Genomic DNA, 27,303 nt, shown 5'->3' with positions numbered 1-27,303 from the left:
CTTTTAATTTTGAGACAGAGTCTCACTAAATTGCATAGGGTCTCACTAAGTTGCTGAGGCTGGCCTTGAACTTGCGACCCTCCTGCCTCAGCCTCCAGTTGAGAAGATTACAGGTGTGCACCTCCATGCCCGACTCTTTCTCATCTTTAAAATGATGAAGACAATACCATGTTGGATATAGCAAGAAGAATGAAAGTGCTTAGCATACAGTAGGCATTAAGTAAGTGGGAGTTTCTTTTCTGTATTTCAGAGTTTAGTTTTCCACTGAGACAGAGATTTAGCAGATTTGGTGTTTCTTGGGGTATGTGCCTATACTCTTCCTCTCAGACTGAAAGAAGAAAACATGACATTTTATTCTTAAACTGGACTATGGGTTGATGGTGTCATACTGCCGTAGAAGTTTTGGAAGATAGATAGTTTTCTTTTGATGTCTGTTGGTATTTTCTCCTTTAGAACATAGTGTAGGGACTCTGCCTATATTGTTTGCAATGAGGTAGTTATCAGTTAAATTATCTTTTGATGAATTATGCCAAAAGTTTTATTCTTTTTTCCCCTTAGCTATGAAAAATAGAAGATACTCAAAGTGGAAAAAAGTTGACTCTAAATAGCTTGTTATTTTAAAAATAGCTATTTATTAGCAGGTTGATTTACAATACTTCAGTGGAACTTTTTTTTCCCTTAAAACAGATTTCTTTGTTTCTATATGGGACATAGTTCTCTCAGTCACCCAGATGGATGGCATTTTCTTTGAAAGAAGTTTCCTTAATTTATTCAGTTTGAATTAATGAGGTAACCTCTCTTGCCTGACTTACATCTTTCTCATTCTGATTGAAGTTTTTAAAGCCTACATTCCATCTTTGGATTTGTAAAGCAGTTCCTAAGCCCTCTTGTTATAATATTAGCAATGATGGTAATAGAGAATTCCAACTTAGGCTAAATGATAGATCTGCCTCTGTCCCGTCTTCATCTCAGAAGGGAGATGTGGGTACCTTGAATCGTGAGGTTTTCTTGGTGGAGAATGGACAGGACAAAGCCAGGGAGTGAGTGAGTGAACGGCAAGTGAAGGAAGTGACAGTGGAAGGAATTCTCTTAAATTCAGACTTGAAGTCTAAAACTTAGCAATTTTTCAATAATTTGTTTTGCATTTTATAAAGAAATGGAAAAATGCCTTTCTTGGTGAAATTCTGTCCATGTGCTATGTCTAGAGGCAAAAAGCAATGGATCGATAGTTTATTTACAGTGACGTGTTCCACATAATTCTCTGGCTTTTTCCCTTTTCTTTTTTGATATTTTTATGTCTTTCTAGGAATCATCCACAGATAAATGATGGTTATATTAAAAATCTACAGGGAGAAAAATATGAAAAGACCAGTACTCAAGTCTTAATAGTAACCGAATTTAGATGGGCACTATGTGATTTTTACATTTTAAATTTTATTTTTCTTTTTGGATTTGCTTTGAGAAGTATATTTTAATAGGTACTTAAAATTTAAAAAATGAGTTTTCATCTTACTAAGTAAGGAAATCAAGTAGATGCCTAAAGTACCCTGGTCAATGTGCTCTTTCAAACTATTTTTACCTAGTCAAGCATGATTCTGATCATTTTAAATATGATGATATGTAATGCTTTTGGGCATAAGATAGATGCAAGGATTAAGATATAGAATATAATTTGCCTGCCAATATCCATTTTTTTCTTGTAATCTATAGCACAGAAGAGAGTAATTTAAATATAAGGTGCTTAAAATGTGTTAATACTTGAAAGTTACTGAGTTAATTTTTTTCTCTGCCTTCAGTCAGGTGATTGCACAGTGTTTTAATATGATGAAACAGAAGAGGCAACATAGCATAACCCCTCAACATTATCCCACATTCAGATTTTAAGTTGATATTATGCAGTATTTTATGCTGCTTTTAAAAAACCAGTCGCTGCTAAATGTACTTGTGTTGGCATTAAATAAGCTTTAAATATATACTTAATCTCTGAGATGTTATTTGACTGAGAGACCACAGTCAATGGGACATAGGCTTTTTCATTGCAAAATTAGAAATGACAGCAATTGCCAGTATTAAACGGAATGAAGCATGGAATTGAAAAAAAATTGAACAAAGAGGTTAAAGTTCATTAAGGATCTTTAAGCAGTTACATATATGCAAAGAAATTGCTATGTCCCTGGTTTAATGAAAAGTTTGGTTTGACATTTAGTAATTAAGACTTTTTGCCTTGATTCAGCAAATCTACAGACATATCAGGTGTAGAAGACTTTGGTTTTTAAATGTTAAAAAAAACATTGGAGCAGATAGCTACCTACAATGATCTTTTATATAGGAATAAAAAGCAGTTTAATAAGTCCACATTAATCTGCTATTTGATTCTAAATATTAAAAGAAAAATTTCAGTTATGATCTATTTTATCAAGAAAATACTTTTTTTGTTTTTCAAGAAATTGCTTGCTCAGCTCAGTGCTTTCTATAAAACTTTGAAAAACTGTGTGCATGTGCAAGTTAAAACCACAGAATACAGCAGGCTAAAACGGAACAGAATTTGATTGCAGACCCAAAGCTACTTTTCTTAGTTTGTCACCATAAGCATATCTTGCTAGAATATACTCAGGATTTTTTGAACAGTCCATGGAAGGTGACAGGGATGTTAATCTCCACTTCAGCCCTGGCAACTTCACTCAGGTCCTTGGCATTCAGAACCAGGAGATATGCAGGCTTCTGTCCTGCTCCCGGGCTCACCACCACACTCAGAACTACACCTGTTAATCAGAAGTACATAAGGCAGTTTTGAATTTAAAAGAACCTAGGACCATAGAGTAAGTGTCATTGAAATAAAATAGGAGGTATTATACTGACAAAGAAAATCAGACTTCTTGTTCTGTCTCTTTCACCACTTGCCTCTGTGTCCTCCTGAAGGGGTCCCTCAAACTCTTCCTTCTTGAATCATAAACTCCAAGAAGGGAATGACCATGTCTGTCTTGCTCACTACTATATCCCAATATCCTACTACAATGACTAGATTATTGGTGCTTATTAAGTACTTATTGAATGAATGAATCTTTGTTCTTATTTATAACATAAGAATATAACATTTGTTCTAACTACTGCAAAAATTGTGATGATCAAGTGGAAAACATATTAAAAGGCTTTAAAAGCAACATGGTATATTATAGCCCTAATTTCCAAGATCTATGGGGATACTGACTCCTTAAAACAAAATGAAAATAAGCCTTTTATACTTTCAACTGAATGGGTTGTATATATAAAATTATTTAGCATGAAATGGCTCAGCAATTATTTATATCATTTCTCTGTGGTTTCCCAAATTTTAATCCCAGAGAGTGTAATCTACCTCCTTGTCCCTGCTAATTAATGGTTAACTACAACTAATACTTTTTAAAGAGTTGCTCTATTATAGGCAGTGACTCTAGATCTTTTCTAGCCCCAGCTTACTATAAGAAAAATTCAAAACTAGAGTCATAGAGCTCTGTGCTCTCATTCTCTTTATCTGCTGGAAGACTCCATTGACCTTCCTAGAACACATTTCCTTTTCAAAAATGTATCTTGGTGAGGAGAGGTGGACACCTGCATGGAATTCCTGCTGCTTGCCTCCTTTCTCCTCTCCTACATCTAGAGCAGACACTGAGGCCCCAACATGACACCAGACGGTGTGTTAGCATTTTCCCACTAGGAATCAACAAGACTTGATCATGAGATTAAACTCATATGTGAATAAGTTTAAATTCTTCAGAGTTGTCCCTTCCTAGTATCAGGAATCATTATTGAATGTCAGAGAATAGTCAACCCAACTCTTCTCAAAAGGACCTAACTCGCAGAACTCTGGTAAGAAGAGGATTCGACATATTCATTTTTTTTTTTTCATTACCATCATCTTCTTCCAAGGCCTCTGGGTGAGAAACAAAGATGGGTTCTGATGGATATGAATCCGGCTCTTGCCATACCCAAATTTCTTTAGTTTTGACGTTCAGCTTACAGAGCTGCTTGTAAAAGAAAAATCAGCTGATCAATCGTCAATAAGCTTTATTTGACTAGCATATGACTCAAAGCACTGTACCAATATTAGAAAGATGCATTAATTACCCTGTCTGGAACAAAGTGATTCAAGCCAAGTCCATAGGCGTATGTATAAGGTTTCCCACCATACTTCTGGTAATTGATTTGAGGAAACTCAAATGCTACAAAACAGAGCACACACTTAGAAACACTGAGTTGGTTTCTTTGAGTGGAACATATGATCTCTTCTGAGGGAGGGCTTCTCTAGATCAACTTACCCTGGCGAGGCCCTGAGAAGAGAACCTCAGGTTCCAGCCATATGGTCTCATCACTGCACAAAATTGCCGTGGCTGTCGTGTTGGGGAGCGTGATTAAATTCTTGCCTGTGTCAGCCTGAGAAAGAAGATAACAGAAACCTCAGTGAGTAGGAAGCAACACTGGAACAGCCATATGTGCAGACTTCCCTTTAATCTCCTGCTTTTTCCTTAGGTCAATGTTCCGGAAGGAGCAATGTAGAAAACTAGATGAGGGAAGCTGGGCTGTGCAGGTACCCGCCAGGAGCCACTGGGGAAGTCACAGAACCTCGTAGGCCCTCAATTTTCTGTAGAATTATTCTCATTTTGTAGACTGAGTCTGTCTTTGAAGAAAATTTAGGGTTCTGAGGAAGGACCTCTGCAAAAAAATGGATAAATAAATAAATATTTTCTGCAAACTGGCAAATATTCCTTGTAGGATTCCTTGTAGGATCAAAGAGTATTTATCTCTTTTATACTCAGGATATTTTTTGGTTTTATTGGGGAAAAAAACATGCAGTTATGTTGCCATAAAGGAAAGAAAGAAAGAAAGAGGACCAAAGGGTTTTTAAGAGCTCTTATTTCATGTACACATGTGCAAGACTCCCCGCCACACACCCATGCAAACTTTTCACGTTATTTCATGAAAATGATACCATGAGCTTTTTCTAAGAGCTTATTAGTTTATTAATACTTTCATCAAATACTTGATTATATATTTACTTGTTTATATGCTTTTAGTATTTGATTATAAACTCTATTCTAGGCATTTGGGATACTTCAGAGGGTGAAGTCCCTGTCCTTATGAAATTCCTATTTAAGGAAGATTAACAATAAATAAACTTAATAAGTAAAGTGTATAATATATCATGACTGTAGGGTGAAAAAGTAGAGGAAGCAGGGTCAGAAGTGTGATGGGTTCATAGGGATGAAATTTAATAGGTAGTCAGGGTAGGTCTCTTTGCAGAAGTGTCATTTGACACAAACTCTAAAAAGATGAGGAAATTAGCAATGCATTCAAGCAGAGAGAACAGTGCAAGACCTGATGAGGGCCTGAAAGTACTTGAGGAGCATCAAAGAAGCCAGTGTCCAGTACCTGACCAAGCAAAGGGGAGAGGCAAAGAAGAGTATGCAGATAAGTAATGGGACCAGAGTGTGTAGTGGTGTACAGGTTGGTATGAAAACTTGGCCTTGCTTTGTAAATGAGTGATGGGAAGCTGTTGGAGGGTTTTGAGCAGAGGAGTAACATGCTATGACTTATTTTTAAAAGAATCACTCTGGCTGTTCTGTTGAGTCTCACCTTGGGATTAGTGGGGATGTAAGAGAGGAATCAGGGAAACCCATTTGTCTTGAGAGTAGTCTCATCCAAAGAAAGCAATGTTTCTAGCTAGGCTGGTAGCATTGGAGTCAATGAGACATGAGAGACAGAGTCAAGGGGATTTCCTGATGGAGAGGGTATCAAAGGAAGAAGGGTGTCAAGTCTAACACCTTGGCAACTGACCTGAATAATTAAAGGTTGGTGTTGTTACAACAAAGGTTGTGACTACTGTAGGTGGAGGAAGATAAGTTCAGGTCTTGTCTTACTAAGCCTGAGATGCCTATTGGATATCCAATATGGAGATTGAGATGTACATTTGGAAGTAGGTTATAAAAACCTTGAATGTAAGGAAAAGTGGGAAATATACTTGAAAGCATCAGTCTTTGAAAGGAACTGAGTGTGCAGATAGATGGTAGGGGGATTAAGGACTGAGTTCTGGTGCCCTCAACAAGAGAAAGAATGTGTGGCTAGCTGGTTGGGGAAAAAGGAGTCAAGAGAAGGATTTTTTAAAAGCTTGATGGAGTAATCCATTGAAAGCATAGGGAAGGGAAGATCTAGGAGAGAGGTGAGCATGTCGAAAGTGTCCCTGTGTGGGTGAGGGAATATGGAGAGATTATCTCTGGATAGGAAGATGAATAATTCAGTATATGAGTGCAGATGCTGGTGGGTAGATGTGGTAGCAGGAGTCTATGGTTCTTTTCTGATTTATTTGTTCAGAGGATAGGAAGCACAATCGACATCCACAGTTGAGTGTGGAGGTGGGAGATGGGAAGTGTTAAAAGTTTGAACAGAGGAGGGTGTGGAATATTTAACAAGCAAAATAAGACAGTAAGTGAAGTTGGGAAATGCAGCAGTCAGGTTTGTGGTAGTACATTTAAAATTGGAACACTCAACATGATTATGTGTTTGCAGCATTTCAGTTTGGACTCTGAGGTACAAACATGGAGTGGGTGGAAGTTCCAACTTAAATTAGGGTTGTGGTTTTGACATATGAATTTGATAAATAGGAAAGAAGCAAAAGAAATGAGGTTCTATGTAAGGGTGTGGTTGTAATTATTGACCATGGAATTCAACTTGAGTGAGGCGGGAAAGGCAAATCCTTCAAGGATGTGAGTGATGGTGAGAAAGTGATGTGTTCACTGGACTGGAAGCTCATGGCAGAAGTTGTGGTAGAGCAAGTGAATTAAAAGACAAAGTGTGACAATCAGAGTATGTCATGCATGGCACAGATCATAGATGGAACAAAATCATAGGCAGTGGCAAGGTGAAGGGCACAACTTTGGACCGTAAAGGATGAGAAATAGAAGATAAGATCAGTGGAGAGGTCAAGCAACTAAGAGGTGAGATTGTCAGAAGAATCAATTACAGTGTGCAGACTGAAATCACCAATAATTAAGAGACAGGAATAGAACTGGGAATAAAGTGACGCTGAGCCAGGAAGGTGAGGAACTGGTGACTAGTCCATGACATCAATAATGAGGGTTGTATGAATGGGTTTGTGTCTAGCTGAAATGATATTTAAAAATGGAGGAATTTGCAGGTAGATGGAGGAAACAGTGATCTGGAAGCAGCCAAGAAGAACAAGAACACCTAATTCAACTTCAGCCCAGTGTACAATACTGTCCTCTTCTCTTCTGCTCTCCTTGTGCAGAGGAGAAAGTGCCAGCCCTGGAAATTGCTGTTGGGAGACCAGTGTCCTAGAGAACATGGAGGGAACATTCTGAGGAGAGAGTACAGGGAATTTCTGGAAATAGATTATGGTTAAGAGTAAATAGTGGAAGATCTCCAGGAGAAGGAAGTAATGAGCAAATAGGGAAGTAGATGTGAACTGGGGTCTCAAGACACTTCATGGTGATGCTGGGGAGAAGAGTGTGTATAGCTAATATATTTATATACCTGCATACAGTAAGCATGAAGGTCTATATCAAACCTATCGTTTACCTGGCTTTAAGCTGAAATATTTTAGTGTTTTATCTTTTTATCTATTGCTAAATTTGCTTTTTATTATAAGACATCTGTAATACCAACTTTGTTTTCCTCAAAAAACCAGATCTTCCTTTCAACTTCATTTATTCCCACAGATACCTTCATGCTTTTACTTAGCAGTCTTACTACTGAGACTATTCTACTGGTAAATCTGTACATACGTGAAATAACATACATGCAAAGTTATTTCTTGTGATGTTATTTGTAGTAGACAAAGACTGGAAACATTTCTACTGTCCTGCATTGAGGGGCTGGTTGAATAAACTTGAGTATGTGCACAAAAATTTTACTGTACACTTGGAAAAAACAAGATATACTATAATATTCAGTACATGTTGTTAAATATATCAAAGTAAGAAACTTTGGAGATAGAAAGTGGATAGTGAATATAGAAAGAAGTATCTTTTGTTTAAAAGAATGAACATAAACATTATATATAATTGTATGTACATATGTATTTCTATGCACATAAGTATTTTCATGAACAAAGAAAAAGAAAAATATTAGTAAGAGTTACACACAGGAAGTGAAGGAGATGGAAGGGAGTAGATGGAGACAGGTGTTGGAGGGAGATTTCCAATGTATCTTTTTATGGTATTTTGAATTTTTTTACAGCTTAAACATACTGCTTTTCAAAAATAATAAAGATATATTTTAAAGATACTACCATTATCTTAATCAGATCAAAACTTCACTCATTTTATGCTGTCAGTCTTTCTCTTCCTTTCCTTGATCTCTTGTTACCTCTCCTCCTAATTAATGACCTCTCTATATTTCCTTTCATTACCAAACCTTTAAAAGTATAGACTCAGTATTGCTCCCACATATTTGTCATCTGCTGCCCATGAAACTTGATTTCTGCCTCTCTTGCTCCATTCCTTTGGAAATCACCAAATCAAGCATTCTTAGTCTTCCTTCTTTTCCATCTGCTATAGCTATGGGTGCTCTTCAACCCCTCTCCTGCCCTCCCCTATCTGGCATTTCCCCCTCTTGGTGGTCACTAGGGCTCTTGTGGCTCTGTCTTTTTCTGGTACCTTTCTTTCTAGCACTTTTCTGCGTATGGTTATTTCCTAAGCTACTGAGCTTGGCTCTCTTTTCTTCTCTCTTGGTATTTACTAGCTACCAAATTCCTTATTTCAGAAGTAAGCAAGCTCATTATATTTCTTTTAGGAAGCCTACACTAAAGTGTGATTTCCTCCGTTGAAGCAGTCTCGTCTACTGTTATATATTTGATCTTCATTTCAATACCAAAAACTATCAGTTTTTCTTCTGTTCAGAAACCTTCACTGTCTTCCCATTACCTGTCCAGTAAAATGAAAACCAGTGATGACCAATGATGGTCACCATTTGATGACTCATGAGGGTCAACCAATGATGACCAACCTTTCTTCTTCCTCATTTTGGAATGTGGCTACTTCAATGATCCTCTTTTAATTTCTTAATTTAAAGATGATTGCAATTTTACCATTATTAGTTTAATAAGAGTTTCCCCAAATCAGCTGGCTCATTCATTTGATAATATGTTTATGGGCGTTCAGCTTCACAGAGAAGCTGTGACTCCTCAGGGAAAAGTAAGAGTGTCTGGGCGCCCTGGCTGATTGACTGATAGCCTACTAGGATCTCTTCTGAGCTCTGTGTGCCGGTAAACCAATGCCTATTGAGCATTTCTGCTGAGATGATCATTAGGTGCTTCTAACTAGCCATTATAAAATAAATCTTACTCTATTTCTTGCAAACCAGCTCTTACTACTTCTGTGTTTCTAATTCAGTGAATCATACCATCATTCATCCAACTGCTCTGGGCAGAAATCTGAAAGTCATTCCAAATTCCTTCACATATAACTTGATATCAACTCTTGTGGATTCCACTTCCTAAATATTTCTCAAGTTTGTACTTTCCTTTATATCTCAGTTGCTGTTTCCTTTATTCAGGTATTTATTGTCTTTTATGTGCTCCATTGCATTTATGTCTAGTAGGGCTTCTAACCTCTCCACTGTCCCATCTGTGCTCCGTGACGTGCCAGAGGGACCTTTAGGAAACATAGACCCCATTGTGTCATATGCATCCCACACATTTAAAATACAACCGTGGAGCCAGGAGTGGTGATGCATGCCTGTAATCCCAGCAGCTCAGGAGGCTGAGGCAGGAGGATCTTAAGTTCAAAGCCAGCCTCAGCAACTTAGCAAGGCTCTAAGCAAATTAGCAAGACCTGGTTGCAAAGTAAAAAATAAAAAAGAGCTGCTGATATGGCTCAATGGTTAAGCCCTCCTGGGTTCAATCTCTTGTAAAAAAACAAAAAAACAAAAAAACAAAAAACTTCAACGGCCCTTATCATTTAAATATCATCCAAAGGCTTAGAAAGATCACTCCAACCCATCTTTCAGATCTCTGTGGCTGATACCTTAACTTCTTCCACTTTCTTATTCTTTAAACAGTTTTTAAGCTTGCTTAAGAGCAGTAGCATCTGGTTCTAAATTGGGTTTCTTTTCCACTACATCTGATGTGAGTCTTTGGTTCAAAGACCTTTCACATAGCTGCCTCAACTCCGTTTATGCCAGGGAGCACACAGACATAAAGAAGAGTGTATGTTCATGTATTTATATGTGAAAATTATATTTTTCATGAATTTAGCATTTTGGTTTTTTTTTACGTTAAACATTCTGGATGTAAATAGATCATTCTGAAAAGAGAGTCATCAAATACAGGGAAGAAAAAGAGATGACTGCGTTGGGGCTCAGAAAACAACATCCCCAAATATGCCCCTTCAGACTTCAGACTGAGCATCTGGAGAGCAGCAAGTGCCGGGCAGGGCTCTCTCCAAAGTTCTCTTCTCTACCTAAAGACTCAATCCAGCAAAGAAGAATGCAATTACCTTAAATCTTCCTGCTGAAATTCCATTTCACAAGGAAGAATGAACTAGTATCACAGAGAAAGAAACTGTAAGTCATAAACCATACCTGGAGCACAGAGGAACTTTGTTTCTGTCCATTGTCTGCTCTATAGTCTCATTCACTTCTCCTAAGAATCGTTTTTTCTTCTCTATACAGGCCTATAGTCCCCTACTTCCCTCTCTGCTAGAATAGGGTATCTGAATCCCAACCACCTGGGATTCGTTGAAGTTTATATTTTGTAGGACTCCCACGTACATATTAATGAATTTGCATGTCCATTCTGTTGTCAGTTTGTTTCAGTTACCAAACCTTCAGAGGAGAAGTTTGAACTTCCCTACAACAATCTAATGCTATTAATGATTTTTGTCCTCTAGTGATGTTTTCAGATTAATAGAAAACCAAAATAATTTGCTGATTGCCCTACAAGGGTATTTTTTGATGCTTCATTGCTCCAACATTTCAAATTATTTCAAGTATGTTATTGACAAAGGATCCTAGAAACCAGCGGGTCTCCACTATTCACTGACAAAGTATATTTTTAAAAGGATTTTGCAACTGAAAGAGGAACAGGCTTAGAATCATGAAACCTGGTTTTTGTCCTGACTGTGCTGCAGTTGGCTTGGGCTGTCACATCACTCTTCTGAGCTTCAGTTTCCTTGTTTGAAAAATGAGGGAAGTTTAATTAGTTTATTTTTAAAGTTCCTTCCAGCTCTGAAATTTCAATACCATATATGTAAGGATGAAGCCAGACAACATTCCTTAGAGAGATGAAGCATCCTGGTTATATCTGAAATCCATGTGGAAGAAGGTTACCTTGTCAATATTCAAAGGAAGTACATATCTTCTAACTTCAGGTTGAGGGGCCTTTCTGGCATTTTTTTTTACCTCTTCCCAGTTCTCACGTAAATTTGCTAAATACAAGTAATTATAAACGAATTCAAATCTGCAAAACAAGAAGTCAATCATGAACACAATTATAAACAATTTTAGAGAGACGATTCCTGACTTTTAAAAGCACACATTCTTTACTTCGCGACACAGACTACTAATGACAGGTGTATTAGAGGTATTTCCTCTAGCCTATGCTGGGTGAAAAAGGAGAAACCTGCCTTGTGGGCATGTTTTTAAAAACAGCAACCTCGGATATTTTCTGTTCTGCTTCTCTGTCACCATTATATTTGTGTCTTTAGGAGCTATTATGATTTTAGTGACTTGGTTAATCTGAAAATAAATAAATAAATAAAAGTGTCTCTTTCTCCCAATCTTAGAGTGAGTGAGGTTCAAGGATCCTTAGAGACCTTATTGGGTTTAAGTCAGGTTGATGTTCACTTCTCAGGTCACAGAACCTTTTATCTTTAGGTCTGCTACATGGACCCAGTTGGTCTTCAGTCAGTGACCATGGTGTGTGTGTTTCTAATTATTCAAACTCCATACTGCTTTTTCAATTACAGTTTTTGACTTTTGCATACCTCTTGCTTTGTGAGATGTGATTTGGGTTCAACATTGAAAGGAACATCTCTTGTAAGAACCCCTGAAGGTCCAGAAATTGTTAGAGATGGAACATTTACCCAAATCTTTTCTTACCCTTTCCAGCAACAGAGGTCCACAATCAGAAACCCACTGTCTTCATAGGTGTTGATGTGATGGAAGAGGTTGAAGGAAGAGGTTCTGTATTTATTATTAAGGTACTTTCTTCTTTTTTTGTCAGCAATATGAAGCCAAACCTTAAAAAGGAAGGAAACTATTTTGATGCATTTAGAATGGAGAGAAGTGTACATTATGAAACACTTTCTTCAGCATCAGCAATGTGACAAATAAATCAGACTTACTCCCATGGTTTCATTGGATTCAAAACAGTCCATGTAGTTGGCTCCCCAAAGACTCCATGAAGAAAGGAACTTGAACAAATTAATTTTGACTGGTGTCTCCACAAAAACGATGTAATTGGGAGTCAGACCAAAACTGAAAGACAAACGCACTTGTGAATGGAAGGGCTGAGTCTCAAGCGACAAAGAAACGTGTATACACAAGGTATGCTTAGCTACATGAATCAACAGTGCCTACATGAAATTAATTATGTTTAAATTTAATTTTCTGCAGGAAAACTTCGTGATCAGGATTGGTATCAAAGGTAGGCAAAGCAGATCTTTAAACTTGAGTTTTCCTGAAGATTCATGGCAGGCCTTCAAGTTACCTATGGACGTAAGATGGCTTGAATCGGTCACTGCAGGGGAATTGTACAACGATCTCTGACTTGCTTATTGGATCTTCCTTGTCTGAAATAAAGTGGTTTTAAAAGGCTTTGGAAGAGCCTCTTATTTTTTTTTTTTAAATACAAAGCATTTAGAACAGCTTATACAAGTAAAGAAATACATTTTCAGATAGTGAATTTTTTCCGAGCTTTTTATCAGTCATTGGCATCTCTTAGTGAAATTTCATGTGAAGCTGCAATCACCCAGGAAAATCCAAATAGCAGCAGATTTGGATAAGTGTACTCCAGTAGGTCTATGAGTGTTACGGAGTCACATCCTGTGACAAATGGAGGTGGGTTGTAGTCAGAGGCAAAACTTTGGTATGGTCAAAATGCCTTTTATGGCATCTTAAGATGCCTAAAATTATATATTATAATCCTACATGATAATTCTTATGCACATTAAAGTTCATTTACTACTAAGTTAGTGGTCTTCAGACCTTAGCATGCGTCAGAAAAGCACATAAATGACTTCCTAAAATACTGATTGTGGGCCCTTCTCCCAAAATGTCTCATTCAGTCTGCCTGAAGTGGGGCTAAAGATTTATACTTCTAGGAAGTTCCCAGTTGATGCTGCTGGTCCATGGCCTCCACTTCAAGAACTATACTAAGCCATACCAAACAAAACTCCACATGAATCCAAATCAATCATCAAGATGATTGTCAATGGACTTAGCAATGGAAATTGAATGGAGAATTCTTGAGTAACCTTCTTCTTTAAATTTTTTTCTAGACTCGTTTTCAGTTTGGGGAATTACACACAAAATACTACACCTTCATATATGCATATATATGTGTGTGTGTATGTTTTTATGCACACGTTAATTAATTTTAAATTTGCTTGGCACATGAATAAGTGCTCAATACATGTTTGCTGAATTTGAAACTAAATTGTGCATGAGCAAATCCAATATACACTAGATCTTGAAATCCTGTGGAAGAGAACTTGGTCACTTGCTCTCTGTATTTAAGTCATCATCTCTTGCTGTAGTACCTTTGGGTAGGAATGAAAGCAATTTTATAGTTTGAGAGAAATTTAACATCCCGTATTTCCAGTAATTTTTTCACAATGTAGATACATGTTTTCAGAAAAATAAAGACTGATAAACTCACCTGCTTGCAACGGAGGGATCTTTACAATATTGTAGGCAATTGAAAAATTTTTCCCAAAGCAATTACCAATGTTGTAAACGGTTCCATCACTTTCAATGTGGGGGTGAGCAGTGGCTCCATTGACTGAGACATAGTTGCAAAGGTCAACCTATGGGAAGGAGAAAAAATGTCATCCATGTTAAGAGAAAGAAGATCATGCCTTCTTCTAGGTCTCCTCTGACCACTACCCCTTGCACGTTTGCTGTAAGTGCACTTTGTCTTTCTTTTCATCTCTCTGGATCCAGCCCTCTTTCAGCTTTGCCTGAAGCCCCACCATTAGTGCAAAACTCTCCTCTGACCCCCATGCTGACTCTGAGTGAGTCTAAAATCTGAAGTTCTACGGTGTGCTTGGCCCTTGATGTATACCCTACAGTGCTCTGGTGAGTTTCTTTTTGCAACTACACCTTGATATCTAACAATGATAAATTGAACACCTGCGACTTCTTTATACTTCTTTCATTGTACTATATTGAATTGTGTAAAATTATTGCTACTCAACAATTTTTCATAGCAAAAATTACAATTCAGCATGGGACAACCTAAATACCAAACCCTGTGTCTTGCACATAGTATATATTTGTATCTGAAAGAAACTTTGGGATTCATCTAGTATGCCATGCACTGTGTCAGGATCTAGGAAAACAGAAGATCCTTACTTTTAAGAACTTTGGTCTAGACCTATCCTGTCAAGATAGCCAGTAGTTATGTGTAGCAATTTAAATGTAAATTAATTATAATGAGATAAAATTTGAAATTCAGTTTCTCAGTCACATTAGTCACACTTACAGAGTTCATTAGCACTTGGAAAATGTGATCAGAGAACATTTTCATCATTATAGAAAGTTCTATTAGACAACACTGCATTAGATCAATAAGTTGTCATAAAGGGCAGTTAGTGCAACACAGTACCTGCAGAGAAAGGCTGTGTAACCCAGACTGGGGGATTAGGCAGCTTCCCAAGCTTCCTGTTAGCCCCCAACTAATTCTTGATGGTGAGTAGAAGTTAAGCAGGCAAAGAAGGATATATGTTCTAGGAAGCAAGACTCCTAATATGACTCTTCTTTTGGACTTTTCTTCAGAAACTTTGGAGGCCCTAGACTGAGTAACACATGTATGTTTGTATTTCAGAGAAAAGACTTTTGCTGCACTAAAGAAATTATACTTAAGGACATCAGCTGGAGGCAGAAGTACTGGTTATGTCAGTAATAGTAAATAAAAATTTTCGAATTATATTTTTATATAAAGTCAGGGTACAGTGCTATGCACAGTGAAAACTGACCTATAACAAAGTTTTTTTTGTTTTTGAGACACACCATAGCTTCTACATTTCCAATTAAAGTAGTATGGATTCACTTCAGAGTAAATTGATGTTTTACAAACTCAGCTTCAGTTCTTCTCTAAATGATCCACACACACTTGAACTCGGTTACACATATATCAACAGGAAAGAGCTATTGAGAGTATATGTTAAAATGTAGCAAATACATCTGTCAAGAATTATAAATCAGTGTGTGATATTGAGACTCAGTGTCAGAACTATTTTTTTCTTTCTGTTACCACTGCATCTGTAGTTCTTTTTAATTATTAAATTTATTTTTAGCAGGTACATAAAAGCATAAAGTTGTACATATCAGTGGGGTGCCATGTGATGTTTCAATGCATGTATACATTGTCTAATTTTAAATCAGTTTAAACATATCTCCTCTATCATCTGTCATGTCTTTATGTGGAGACATTCTAAATCATTTCTCCTAGATTTTTGAAATATACAGAACTTTATTGTTATCTGTAATCTTGAATTCCATCACTGATCTCCTAGCTGTGATCTGTATTTCTTTTATCCTCCCATTCAGCCCACACATAGCTTCTCAATTAAACATCCTAACTTAGAGTTCTGTTTATACCACTTCTTTCGGTAAAGACTTTCAGTAGTTTTTCATTAGCTAAACAATTGATTCCAAATTTTTAGCACACTAGTCAAGCTTTAGTTTCACCTTACCCCGAGTCCTGTTATTCTCCTGGACATTACATATTTAGATAAGTAATTCTGGTATGGAACTGTTGTTGCCCCCTACTGGGAGATCTAGGAATGTCACAGGCATTTTAGGTTTGAGCAGTGATTGAGGACATGACTGGCATTTAGTGGATGGGTCAGAGACACCAAAACCCTACAATGCCTAAGAGAGCTGCTACAGGATGAGTCACCTCCTGCCCCTTGCTGCTAGTGCCCCCACTGAGAAACACTGCAATTCCAGCCCAAAGAGATTATTTTTGGACATGTCCCTTGTTTTCCCACCTCTGTGCCTCTCCATCTAGATTGTCCTTTCAACCATTTCACTGAAGCTGTACTTGCCTTTAGGCTCCAGCTCAAGTGCAAATTCTTTGACCAATTGACCTGTCCCTGCTCAGATCCTTAGCCACTGCCAGAAACAATTTCTTATCCATGCTTTCTTAGATAGTTTTCCTTTTCTTAAAGAACTCGTCATATTTAATGTCCTATTATAATTTTTATTCCTGTTTGATTTCCTCATCTAGATGTTAGGTTTCCTCAGGGCAAGAATGCTACTTGGCAAGTTGGTGTCAATAAATATTGTTTGAAATTGTGAGTCTATTTTAATGGAAATTGCATTGAGATTGCCTAAATTCTCAGAATGATTTGTCACTTTCTAACATGGCTGATATTTTATTTATGGTATTTAAGATATAGTGTTATTTCTAATAAGATGTGTCTGCAATAAGGAACAAGTTATTACAACCTATATTTTTTTAGAGCCACAAACAGCAAGGGTTTCAATATTAATACCTATAATTTTCTGAACACCCAGTAGGTACAAGTTCCATGATAGCCTATAAAAGCCTTGAAGGTCAGGAATCATGTTGTCTTTCACACTGATATAGCTCTTGTATCTGGTAAAAGTTCTGGTACATGCAAAGTTCTGGTACTTAATGAATATTTGTATCACGAATAAAAAAATGAATGAATATGTTAGGCATTTTATATGAGTTTCCTCCAATCCATATAACTGTTTAAAATATTACAGATGAAGAAACAAAGTGTGTCCTATGTCACATAGCTGGTAGTTGGTGACAAAGCAAGGATTTGAAATTTAATCTGGCTCCCATGTTCTTTCCATCAAATGGCACAGTTGATTTAATTCTAAGTTCCACATTTTAAATTCTTGAGCAACAAACCTGAGCACCTGTGTCCTACCTGCTTAATTGTCTCTAAGGTCTCCGGATTAATCTTTGTAATAAAGTTGGTCTCTGTGCAGGCATAGTAATCTTCCCCCACTGGGTAGATATTTACGAGGGCATTGTCGGTAACCTCCACTCCTCTAAAGTAGGAAAAAAACCTGCAGGAACAAATGAATTATTCAGTTCAACAACTTTCAAGTCGTGAGAGGAAAAGGGTTGATGTAAAATGTCTTTAATAACATGCAGTTTGGTTCCAGAGACCTGGAGAATATATTCTTGCAGGGGTCTGGGAAAGCACAGGTGCCAAACTCTGTTATGACGATCCTTTTCTCAGTCATCGCACGCACGTAGGCATCGGTGCGGATGAACCTGAAGGACATTGAGACAGGGAGAGGATCAGTGCAGCCCAAGTGCAGCTTAGAACGGTCATTCCGTGTGTCTTGGTCAAGTCAGAATCATAAATCGATCACATGAAGAATGAAGAGTATTGTCAGTTGCCTGTCTTGGGGTGACCCCAGGGAAAGAGGTAATGTCATGCCCTCAGCTTAAATACAATTTTTAAACTTTATAAAGACATATAAGGAAATTGAGGTTCAGAGAAGTGAAGTGAACAGCACATGTGACCGAGCTGTGTCACAGAGCTGTGTCACAACTCTAGTTGGCCAGAGTTGGACAAAGTGAGCTTTCCATCTCACATCACTTGACTCCACAGGAGGTTCATATAGGACTTCTGAATCCCTATAACCTTCAACCTATCAACAAACATGTAGTGGGAAAATGTAGGACATGGTATGCTGAATTATATTCCTTTCAGTATCTCTCTGTTCTTCTGTGTTTTATTCAATTTTAGAATTTATTTTGTGATACTTTTGAAAGTAGTTATTCTCGAATTCAATGTCTTGAGCGGGCAGATCTGCTGAACCATATCCAAGGCTAGCTGGCAAGTGTTGCCTCGGATTTCTCATGTGAAGAGCCAATTAAAATCTTATTTTTGCACTTTTGTAAAGAGGAGTGAGGTCTTTAGAAGGCATACGAAAGCTTTATCTGAACTCCAAAATTTGCTCTCATAGCTAAAGTTTTGCTTGGTGTAAACTCTTTCTTTTCTAATACTGTCCAAGGTATCCTGACTAATTCAAGTTTCTAATTACTCTTCCTTTTGATGTCTCTTCAGAATGCCCGAAATCTGTGGTGATCAACTAAATCAATAACAGTTCTGAATATTAAAATAAGACATGGTGTTTCTTGTGCTGGGGGACATCCTGGAATGCTGACCTAGACTTTCAGGACTTTTAGTAATAACTTCAGGTTTTTAAAAAACAACTCTTCCTGGTATCCTGATGGAATACTTGGTCCTTCCCTCCTTTGTGTCACTCCTGTCTCCTTTCTAGTGCTTTCTGGTTTTAACAGGAAAGGAATCAAGATAACCAATGATCTAATAGTTAATAATAATAACCATCCCATGACTTTTGGATTACTGGGTGCTCTTCCCAGGTGCTGGACACTATGTTCTCATTTAATCCTTGTAATGAACCTGTCAAGTAGATTGTATTATTTCTCTCATTTTACAGTTGAGAAAACCGAGAATTAGAGTTCAACATCTTGCCAGAGGTCATCTATCAAGGCAAGTGGTGCCTGGTGGGTATAGGACTTGAAGCCAGGTGTGTCAGATCCCAGGGCTCTAGTTCCTAACTTCTTCATTATCTCATGGTAGGGTTTCCAGGTGTCTCTGTAGACACCTGATCCAGGTAGATTCTGAGAAGGAAGTGGGTTTAGAAGTGTCTTACTGGTTCGGGTTAAAAGACACAGGGGACGTGGAGCTGACTGGGACCCCATTCTCCCTTACCTTCTGTGGTATGTGACGTGTCCTTCTTTAAAGTCAAACTTGTGCAGGAGGGCTTGCCCATCAAACAGGTGGTAAAATGGCTCAGATCCTACTTCAAAGAGTCCTGGCCCACATCGAAGGAGACTGCCAGTGAGCCAGACGGGGATCCTGCCTATGATGAAGTGAGACGCAGATCATTGCTTCCTGTCCTTGCTCTGGGGCTAGGTTCATCCCTTCTAAGTTGAAGTAAGAGCACTCGCAGCCTGATTGGGAAACCTATACTGGACAAAGCTGGCAGTGACTTCCCCTCCTAGCTCTCATGCCAGATAGCACTTAGAAGGTGTCTGCTGACTTGAGTCTCCTTTCACTAGGAGACTGGATGGTGGAAAACTTTTCAATGCCCCAGAGTTTGGATAAGAGGCTGGAAGGAGTGAAGGAAAGGCATCTTGGGGTGAATGGGATTCTTCACCTAATAGACTTTCCCAGATAACAAGTGAGCTCTCTCACTTTTAATACAAATTTAAAATTTCTTAATGTATGGTGGTGAATTAAAGGATAGCAGAATGGATTAGGAGTTGGGATCAAGTCATTAAAAGAGGTGTGTATACAGAAGAAACATTTAAATGAAGCAATGGGAGTGCTGGTTTTTAAAAATGTAAAACTCCATCCCTCTGATGGTATGAACTACTGTCTAGATGAAAGTCAACTTGCTGTAGCAGAAATTGCGTAGGGACCTGGATTTTGGTACGGGATGTGCTGCATGCGCTCACTGGACTTGGGTTTCTTTTTCTGCAAAATGAAGTGTACCCATAATTGCCCTTAAGGACTTTCTGCTCACACAGTGAGGTTTGTGTCCTATTATCCTTTGAGAAGTACAGTGTCTGTTCAATTCCCACTAGGATTTTTTTTAAAACAAATGGATTATTCCCTATAAATCAATTTCAGCAGTTTCTCTGAATAGGATAAAAGCTTGAAAAGAGAATTCATGGCTTACCTAAAAGCACAATGCTAATTTTCAATTGCTAGTGCCTAGATCATTAGCATCAGACTCTAGATCATTTGCTTCATCCCTTCCACAGAGGAGGAAACCAAGAGGAAAGAGCTTTGCCCAGGTATTGACCCTTCCTATAAAATACCAAGCAAGGAGACTGTATGGATCACATGGAGTCTCTGGACATAGATGGTGACAGTAATAATAACTACCACCTATTGATCACTTTGTATCTGATTTTGGGTTAGTTATTCTATTTATATTACCTCATTTAATTACAACATCCTCGTGAGGAAAATGTTTGTATTTTGGTAGGTGAGGGAATTGAGATTCAGAAGTTTTAAGTAATTTTTAGGATTCACAGATTGTGATGTAATAGAGCTGTGACTATACCTACAGAACCAAGACTTCCCACAAAATAGGCATGAACCCCACCCTCCCCTTTAATGTCATATTCCCAGATGTTTGTCACCAGGCCCTCACTTACTCTGATCCTGGTGCAACAGACTTTATTTACAGGGGATTACTATGTGCCAGGCACTGAGGTGGGCTGTCGACTTGAAGAAGACATAGGTGTAGTCCAGGTCCTCAAGGAATTCCAGTTAGGTAATACTTATCTACCTCAGAGAAGTGAAGTATGGGTAAATGAGAGGAAATGTATTCTTGGGATTTGAAAAAACAAAACAAAACAAACAAACAAACAAACAAAACAAAAAAAACCAAAAACCCTAAACCTCCGATTTCCCTTTCCTGTGGAAGCCAGTACTTAGAGTGTCAATGACTAGGAAGCCAGAGAAGAGGGACCTCACAGCAAAGAAGATGGCTTCGCGATAGTTACCAACCTGTAACATGAGCTGTGAGTGGTGAGGAAAGTTCCTCCACAGTTTCAAACAACTTCTTGTAGCCACCAGCAGGATGCTCCACTCTGAAATGGTAGGATGATAAGGAAGAGGTTCGCACTGATACTCAAAGAAGTCCAGGGAGACAGAGACAGCACTCCAAGAGAGAAGGTGCCTTCAGCTCCAAGCCAATGTGCTGCCAGTCTGGCAGGGAGCCCTTGGGGCTTGTGGGGAGAGAGACATACTCAGGGACAGAGGGCGGCCCTGCTCAGTGCTCCTCCTTTCAAGTCAGGGGTCACAGGGGACTCAATTGTTTCATCTTCAGTTTTTCTTTATTTCTGAAGACAAATCAACAAATCTGCTATCACTTATCTTCCTGAACTTTGATTCTATACAAGACCTTTCTTAAAAATTGCCCTGCCCTAATTATCCAGAATACAAGTAACAATGAATGTTGGCAAGGATGTGGGGAAAAGGTACACTCTTACATTGCTGGTGGGGAGTGGAAATTAGTGCAACCACGATGGAAAGCAGTATGGAGATTCCTCAAAAAACTAGGAGTGGGACCACCATTTGACCCAGGTATCCTGCTCATTGGTATTTACCCAAAGGATTTAAAATCTGTTTACTACGATGACACAGCAACATCAATGTTTATAGCAGCACAATTCACAATAGCTAAACTACGGAACCAAACTAGGTGCCTTTCAATAGATAAATGGATAAAGAAAATGTGGTACACACATATATATATACACACAGTGGAGTATTACTCAGCCATTAAGAAAAATGACTTAATGACATTTGCCAGTAAATTAATGGATCTGGAGACTATAATGCTATGTGAAATAGGCCAGTCCCCCCAAAACCAAAGATTGAATGTTTTCTCTGCTATGTGGCCGCTAACCCACAATGGTTAGGGGGAAGGGAAGAACAGAAATTCAGTAGATTAGACAACAATAGAGGGAAGGGAAGAGGCATAGGAAAAGAAAAGATAGTGGAATGAATCTAACATAAGTTTTCTATGTACATACACAAAAACACCACCATCGTGCATATCCACACAAATGGGGTCCTAAACAGGGTAAGATATATTCCATGCTTTTATAATTGTATCAAAATGGATTATACTGTCATGTATAACTAAAAAGAACCAAAACAAAAAAAAAAATAGAATTACCCTGCCCTATTGACACTCTCTGCTGAATGCATCATTGACTTTCTGGCCTCATGGAGAGACTCGTTCCTCTGGCTCCTACAGATTGGGAGACAACATCATTTAAAGTCAGATACCTCATCCTTTTTCCTTCACCCATATTATACTATCATTTATTACCATCATCTAATTTCTCTACCAATCATTGAGAACTATAGTACTTTCTAGAACTAGTCAGATCAAGTGATTCAGGTTGAGTATTTTTACTTAGTTCCTACATCTTCTGTTTGCCGCCATTTTATGACTTCTTAGACTTCTCCTCAGACTTCCTAATTAGAATTACTCTTTATGAAGCATTTATTATGTACCACATACCATAAGAAGAACTTTGCATAGTACCAGCTCATTCAAATTTCATAACACAGTGAGGTAAGTACTATTGTTTTACTCATTTCATGTATGGAAAACCTTTAACAAGTAGTTTAGGCTTTAAAAAGTTAAGTGATTTGTCCAAAGACATACAGTTAGAAAATGACTCTATAAGAATTGGAGCCCAAGTCTGCCTGAAATCTCCATGCTTCCAAGCCCCAGTCTGTCACACAAGCCTTACCAAAATTCTGTACATTTACTTCAATACATGGAGAAATTCCTGCATCAAGACCTAAGGGTTTTCTTTAAACAAGTCACTAACCAGTGTCTTGTTACAAACTCTTCATCACCATAAAATGCCATCACTAAGGTATTTAAAAAAAAAAAAAAAACAAAACTCCCAGAGATACTTACTGGATAGACATTTTCTCCCAGTGCAGGATCAAGAGTTCTGGCACCGACTGAGGAATGAGGAAGCCAGGGGCTTTTGTATGCCTTCTAAATCCCCCTAAAAGGAGTTATGGCTTTGGGAACCCTTCTCCGCCCCTCTGCTGAAGGAGGGGGAACAGAAGTGGCTTTCAGTGCTCAGATCCTCCTGATGCCTGAGCATTATTTGGGCTTGCTGTTCCCATAACAGTTTCTTGGCTGTTTTCCAGAGACCTCGATCCTTCCCAAGAAGAATGAGAAGTGGATTGGAAAGAAAGGAGCTGTGTGGGAGTGGCCAGCTGAGGGCCTGAGCTGATCTGAGTCACCCCACTGGAACCTGGCCCTCTTTTCTGACGCCCACACCCTCTACCACCTCTGTGCCTTCATCCTCACCTCCTTCATTTATTTATTCACTCATTTATTTAAAAAAATCCATTTCACATCATCTGCAGACTGGATGGACTTTGGTACTGTCCCTCTCTTCATAGATCTTATAACTCTGTAAGAGTAACAGGAAACTAACAAACCAGTTAATAAAATTTGGTGAGTACTAGGAATAGAGAAGTATGGAGTGTTATGGAAGCACATTGTAACAATTCTGTCCCTCTCTGGCCACTTTATTGGTACCTTTCAGTGCCCCAATTTTTCCAACCAGGCTGTGAATTTTGGCTCTGTCCTTTGACTGAGGGTAAAACTCTTCCTGTCCTTATTTGTGACTAAAGCTTGCCTGCTTTCCAATCTTTATTCCTATCCATTGGTGTGCATTCTGTGCTCAGAGAGTATATGACACTATTTCATTCACGAATCCATGCTCTTAATAAGCCCCTGTTATTATTAGGCATGGACATGATGTCCACAGAAGTCTCTGGAAAATTGTCAAGATACAGACTACCTTCTGCAACCTTTTTTTGAGAAACGAATGAATGATTTTACGTTTAATAAATGGTTGTGACTACCAATCCTACAGCTGTTCTTCAACAAAACTGTATAGCAATTCATCTGAGTCCTCCCCAAGATAGATAAGAGGAGCTTGCTTTCCCAGCTTGCCTGCAGCAAGGGTACAGGCCTGGGAACTAGGCCCCACCCATCCGAGGCAGGGGGAGAATCCTAGTGCCAGCACCCAGCACCCAGCACCCAGCACCCAGCATCAGTGGTGCTTCTGGTCATCCATGCAGTCCAGGTGTGTCCACTGAAGCCACTCCATAGTGAGACCTGGGGCATTAACACTGTCCAAGTAGCTTCCAAACTCCATCATGCAACACACAGAGGTGCTATCAGCTGCCTAATATTTAAGGTATTTCTGCACTATTTAAATAACTAGATTCAGTTTCATCATTGCCAGCTAGGGACCGAAGCTCTGAAAAGGGATGGTAGCATAGGGAGATCTGGTATCTCACAGGAAGAATACCTATCTTGGTATTAGAAAGTTCCAGAAAAAGAGGAAGTATCTAAACTGAGATAAGGAGAATACATAAAAGTTAGCTAGCCAAAGGGCAGGTAGAAGAGTATTCAGGCACAGCATGCAGAATTTCTAAAAGTTTATAGATGAGTGTAATGCAGGTAAATAGAGATGAAACTGAATTGGTGATAATCATGGGTCAGCTTTTGTAGAATATTGTATCATGTAGAGAAATCAAGACCCATATCATGAGGAGAGGGGAGTTGCTGAAATGTTTCATTCACAAGTGACACGATTCAGAGTAGTGTTTTATGCCAGGCGCAGTGGTGCACACCTGTAATCCTAGTGCCTTGGGAGGCTGAGGCAGGAGGATCACAAGTTCAAAACCAGCCTCATTAACTTAGGGAGGCCCTAAGCAACTCAGAAAGATTGTGTCTCAAAATAAAAAATAAAAAGTGCTGGGGTTGAGTGCCCCTGGGTTCATCCCTGGTATACACAAAAAAGTGGCATTTTATTAAGACCACTTTTATTATATTGTGGATAATACATGGGAATGAGAGATCTGGGGAGGCACAATTCAAATAAGAGAAGAAGGCTGATGCAGGAGGATACAGGACATAAATAGTCAAATTCAGGAGATATTTCAGAAAGGTCTGATCAAGCTGTGTGATTAGTGAATATGTTGGGGAAGTAAAGGACACAAAGCAAGGATGGCCCCAGATTTCTGGTTTCTATAATTCGTCAGGACACTGCATATTATATCATTGTGTGTGTGTGTGTGTGTGTGTGTGTGCGTGTGCACGTGCACACACATATACACAAAGGTGCGTATGTGTGGTATTTCAGGGATGCAGAGAAAATACATTTTGATTTTGATTTATTTATTAAGGGAGGAGATTACTGGGAGTTGTAATCATGTGAGGGCCTCAAAGGGAGGCAGAGTGAGTTGACTCTGAAGAGTAGGCTGGGTGTGAACAGAGAGAAGATGGAGAGGATAATGCTGATGAAGGAGGCAGAGTGAGAGAAGGCAGAGGAGAGGGCAGCTTGGAAGGAGCATGTACCAAGGAAGGAGGGAAGCAGGAGACTGACTGAGGGGATCTGATTTGTGTTTTGGTAACTAATCCCTCACCTCTGCTGATGTGCTTCCTGGCCTCCACCCTTATTATAAGTCCGGTGGTGTTTTGGTGCTTGTGTCAGATGCTCTTGGGAGCTTCCCAGCTGACTCGCTCCTGATGTGTCCTCAGCACTTCCCCAGCCATTTTATCAGAGGCCTTCTTTGAAAAGGAGAATCTGACCTTGTCCCTTCCTCACTTAGAACCTTTCAAGAAGTCTTTTTAGCTTACTGGATGAAGCCCAAGCACTTTAGCACAGCTGAGGTCCACACGCTGGCCCCCTCTTCTCAGTGACCTCATCTGCCACTCTCCCCAGTCATTTGTGCCCAGCAGTCCCAATCTGTTCACGGAGTCTGTGGATGCATACTGTTTCATGCCTACCTTTCTTCACCTGGTCTAGCCCTTAGCGGGGACTTCCCTTCCTTCCCTTGTCCACGGGCACATTTCCAGCTTCCGCCACAACCCTGATGGAACGCTGCCTTCCTGTGATGTCTGCGACAGGATGCTGGTTTGCTCTGATACTCATATATAAGTCTATTTTTGAACGGATCACATTGTTATTTCACTTGTTAGCATGTCCATTTTTCATTTTAGATAGAAAGGTTCTTGTTTATTGCATAGAAATGGAATTAAATCACCCCAGCATAATGATATTTGGCAAAATATTTCAATAACTGTCAGAATGAAAACTGGCAGTCACTCCATGTGCGCCCCCAGGGGAAAACTGACAGACTAGCAAAATCCCTGTACTTGCTTCTGCTACACCCTCACTTGTAAGGCAACCTCCCCTGCCCCTCTCTCTCTCCGACACTGCCAGAACTTAGTCTGCTTGGCATGATTCAGAAATGTCGTGAGGAAGGGGGAATAGATACAGCCCTGACCTTGGATCTCTCTCTTTCTCTCTTCTCTTCTAGTGGACCTTGGAGTACCCTTTGATGGTAGGTCCATCCCGTAGTCAGAGAATCCCTACTGGTTTCCATTTGCCTGTGTGAACAACAGAGATTTAGATTCCTTGTGGTCTATGGTTTTGGGTGTGATATGCTTTGACATCGGACACCTTAAAAAGGCAGGCTTACCACAACACTTGGGTATCGTTATGCTTAAGGAATCGGAATAAGAACTCAAAACTGGTTATTGAACCCAGTTAGTAGAGGCCCTGAAGGGACGCCCTTAACAAATCAAGCAGCCCAGAATAAAAATTCTGTTTGTAACTGAGTGCTCAAGGATTTGTTTTGTTTTTTCTAAAGAATTTGAATTATTTTACTTAAAAATCGTGATTCTACTCGGGTTCTAATTAATCAGCTCTTGATTCACACCCTTGAAAAAAACACAAAAGAGGATTCTGGGTCAGGCCTATTGGATTAGTGGTGGCTCCACTCTTACAGGCCTATGGTACTCTCGCACATTCTCAGGTCCTGCCAACTGGTACAAATGCAAAGAGGAATGGGCAGTTGACATCTTTTAGACAGGACCTCCCAGTCTCCAATTCTTCAGTCAAGAGAATTGGTTCATTAGATAATAAAACCTCAAATGTGGATTAAAATCACTTAATCTCTTACTGTAGGCAGTGTACAAAGCACTATTCTAGTAGCATTAGGCATTCTGGTTGTGCTGATCCAGTTTAGGGAATTAGATTGCTTGGTGGGTCCTTCTCAGACAATGGAAGAATAGGTTTCTGTGTTAGCTTTGCTTCTCTGTGACCAAAATATCTGACAAGAACAACTTAGAGGAGGAAAAATTATTTTGATTCACAGTCCAGTGGATTTATTTAGTCTATGGTCAACTGGCTCCAAGGCACAAGTACCGTGGCAGAAGGGGGTGGAAGAGGAAAGTTGCCCACCTCATGGCAACTGAGAAACTGAGAGAGACAAGGAACCAGGAATACATAGGGTACCCAAGGTCATGCCCCTAGTGACCTGCTCCCTCCTACCATGTCTCACCTGCCTACTGTTTTCACTACCTTCCAGCAAGTCCATTCAAATTATTATTTCATCAAATGGTTAATACACTGATGAGGAGGCAGTCCTTATGAGCCAAAAATGTCACCTCTAAACATTGTTGCTTAACACTTGAGCGTAGTGGGGG

The 27,303-nt window shown here is 39.1% G+C and overlaps 1 protein-coding gene across 2 annotated transcripts; it reads right to left on the bottom strand.

The window, feature by feature from the left end:
• Positions 1–90: 90 nt before the first annotated feature.
• Positions 91–22,858, bottom strand: Rpe65 (retinoid isomerohydrolase RPE65). Of its 2 annotated transcripts, XM_047534547.1 has the most exons (15): positions 22,696–22,858; positions 21,937–22,011; positions 20,760–20,842; positions 18,948–19,098; positions 17,366–17,473; positions 17,121–17,262; positions 13,871–14,018; positions 12,701–12,782; positions 12,336–12,468; positions 12,091–12,230; positions 11,320–11,449; positions 4,296–4,410; positions 4,105–4,199; positions 3,890–4,001; positions 91–2,762 (listed from the first exon to the last, which is right to left on the bottom strand). In XM_047534547.1, exons 1-15 carry the CDS (start codon positions 22,704–22,706, stop codon positions 2,611–2,613), a joined length of 1,677 nt encoding a protein of 558 aa, XP_047390503.1. In that variant the 5' UTR covers positions 22,707–22,858; the 3' UTR covers positions 91–2,610. The 2 variants fall into 2 exon arrangements, with proteins under 2 accessions (XP_047390503.1, XP_047390569.1); XM_047534613.1 differs by lacking the exon at positions 21,937–22,011.
• Between the last annotated feature and the right edge of the window lie 4,445 nt (positions 22,859–27,303).

The sequence above is a fragment of the Sciurus carolinensis genome, chromosome 1 (assembly GCF_902686445.1).
Source record: "Sciurus carolinensis chromosome 1, mSciCar1.2, whole genome shotgun sequence".
Classification (NCBI taxonomy): domain Eukaryota; kingdom Metazoa; phylum Chordata; class Mammalia; order Rodentia; family Sciuridae; genus Sciurus; species Sciurus carolinensis.
The sequence above is the reverse complement of the archived record's forward strand: the minus strand, read 5'-3'. Positions and strand labels throughout refer to the sequence as shown.

Bases quoted from the DNA above. Each gene is read 5' to 3' on its own strand.
- Rpe65 (XM_047534547.1), bottom strand. The intron at 17,263-17,365 runs GTCTCTGGAACC...TTGTTCCTGCAG, and splicing joins TGCAAGAATATATTCTCCAG to GTTTTTTTCCTACTTTAGAG. The intron at 12,231-12,335 runs GTAAGTCTGATT...TTCCTTTTTAAG, and splicing joins AATCCAATGAAACCATGGGA to GTTTGGCTTCATATTGCTGA.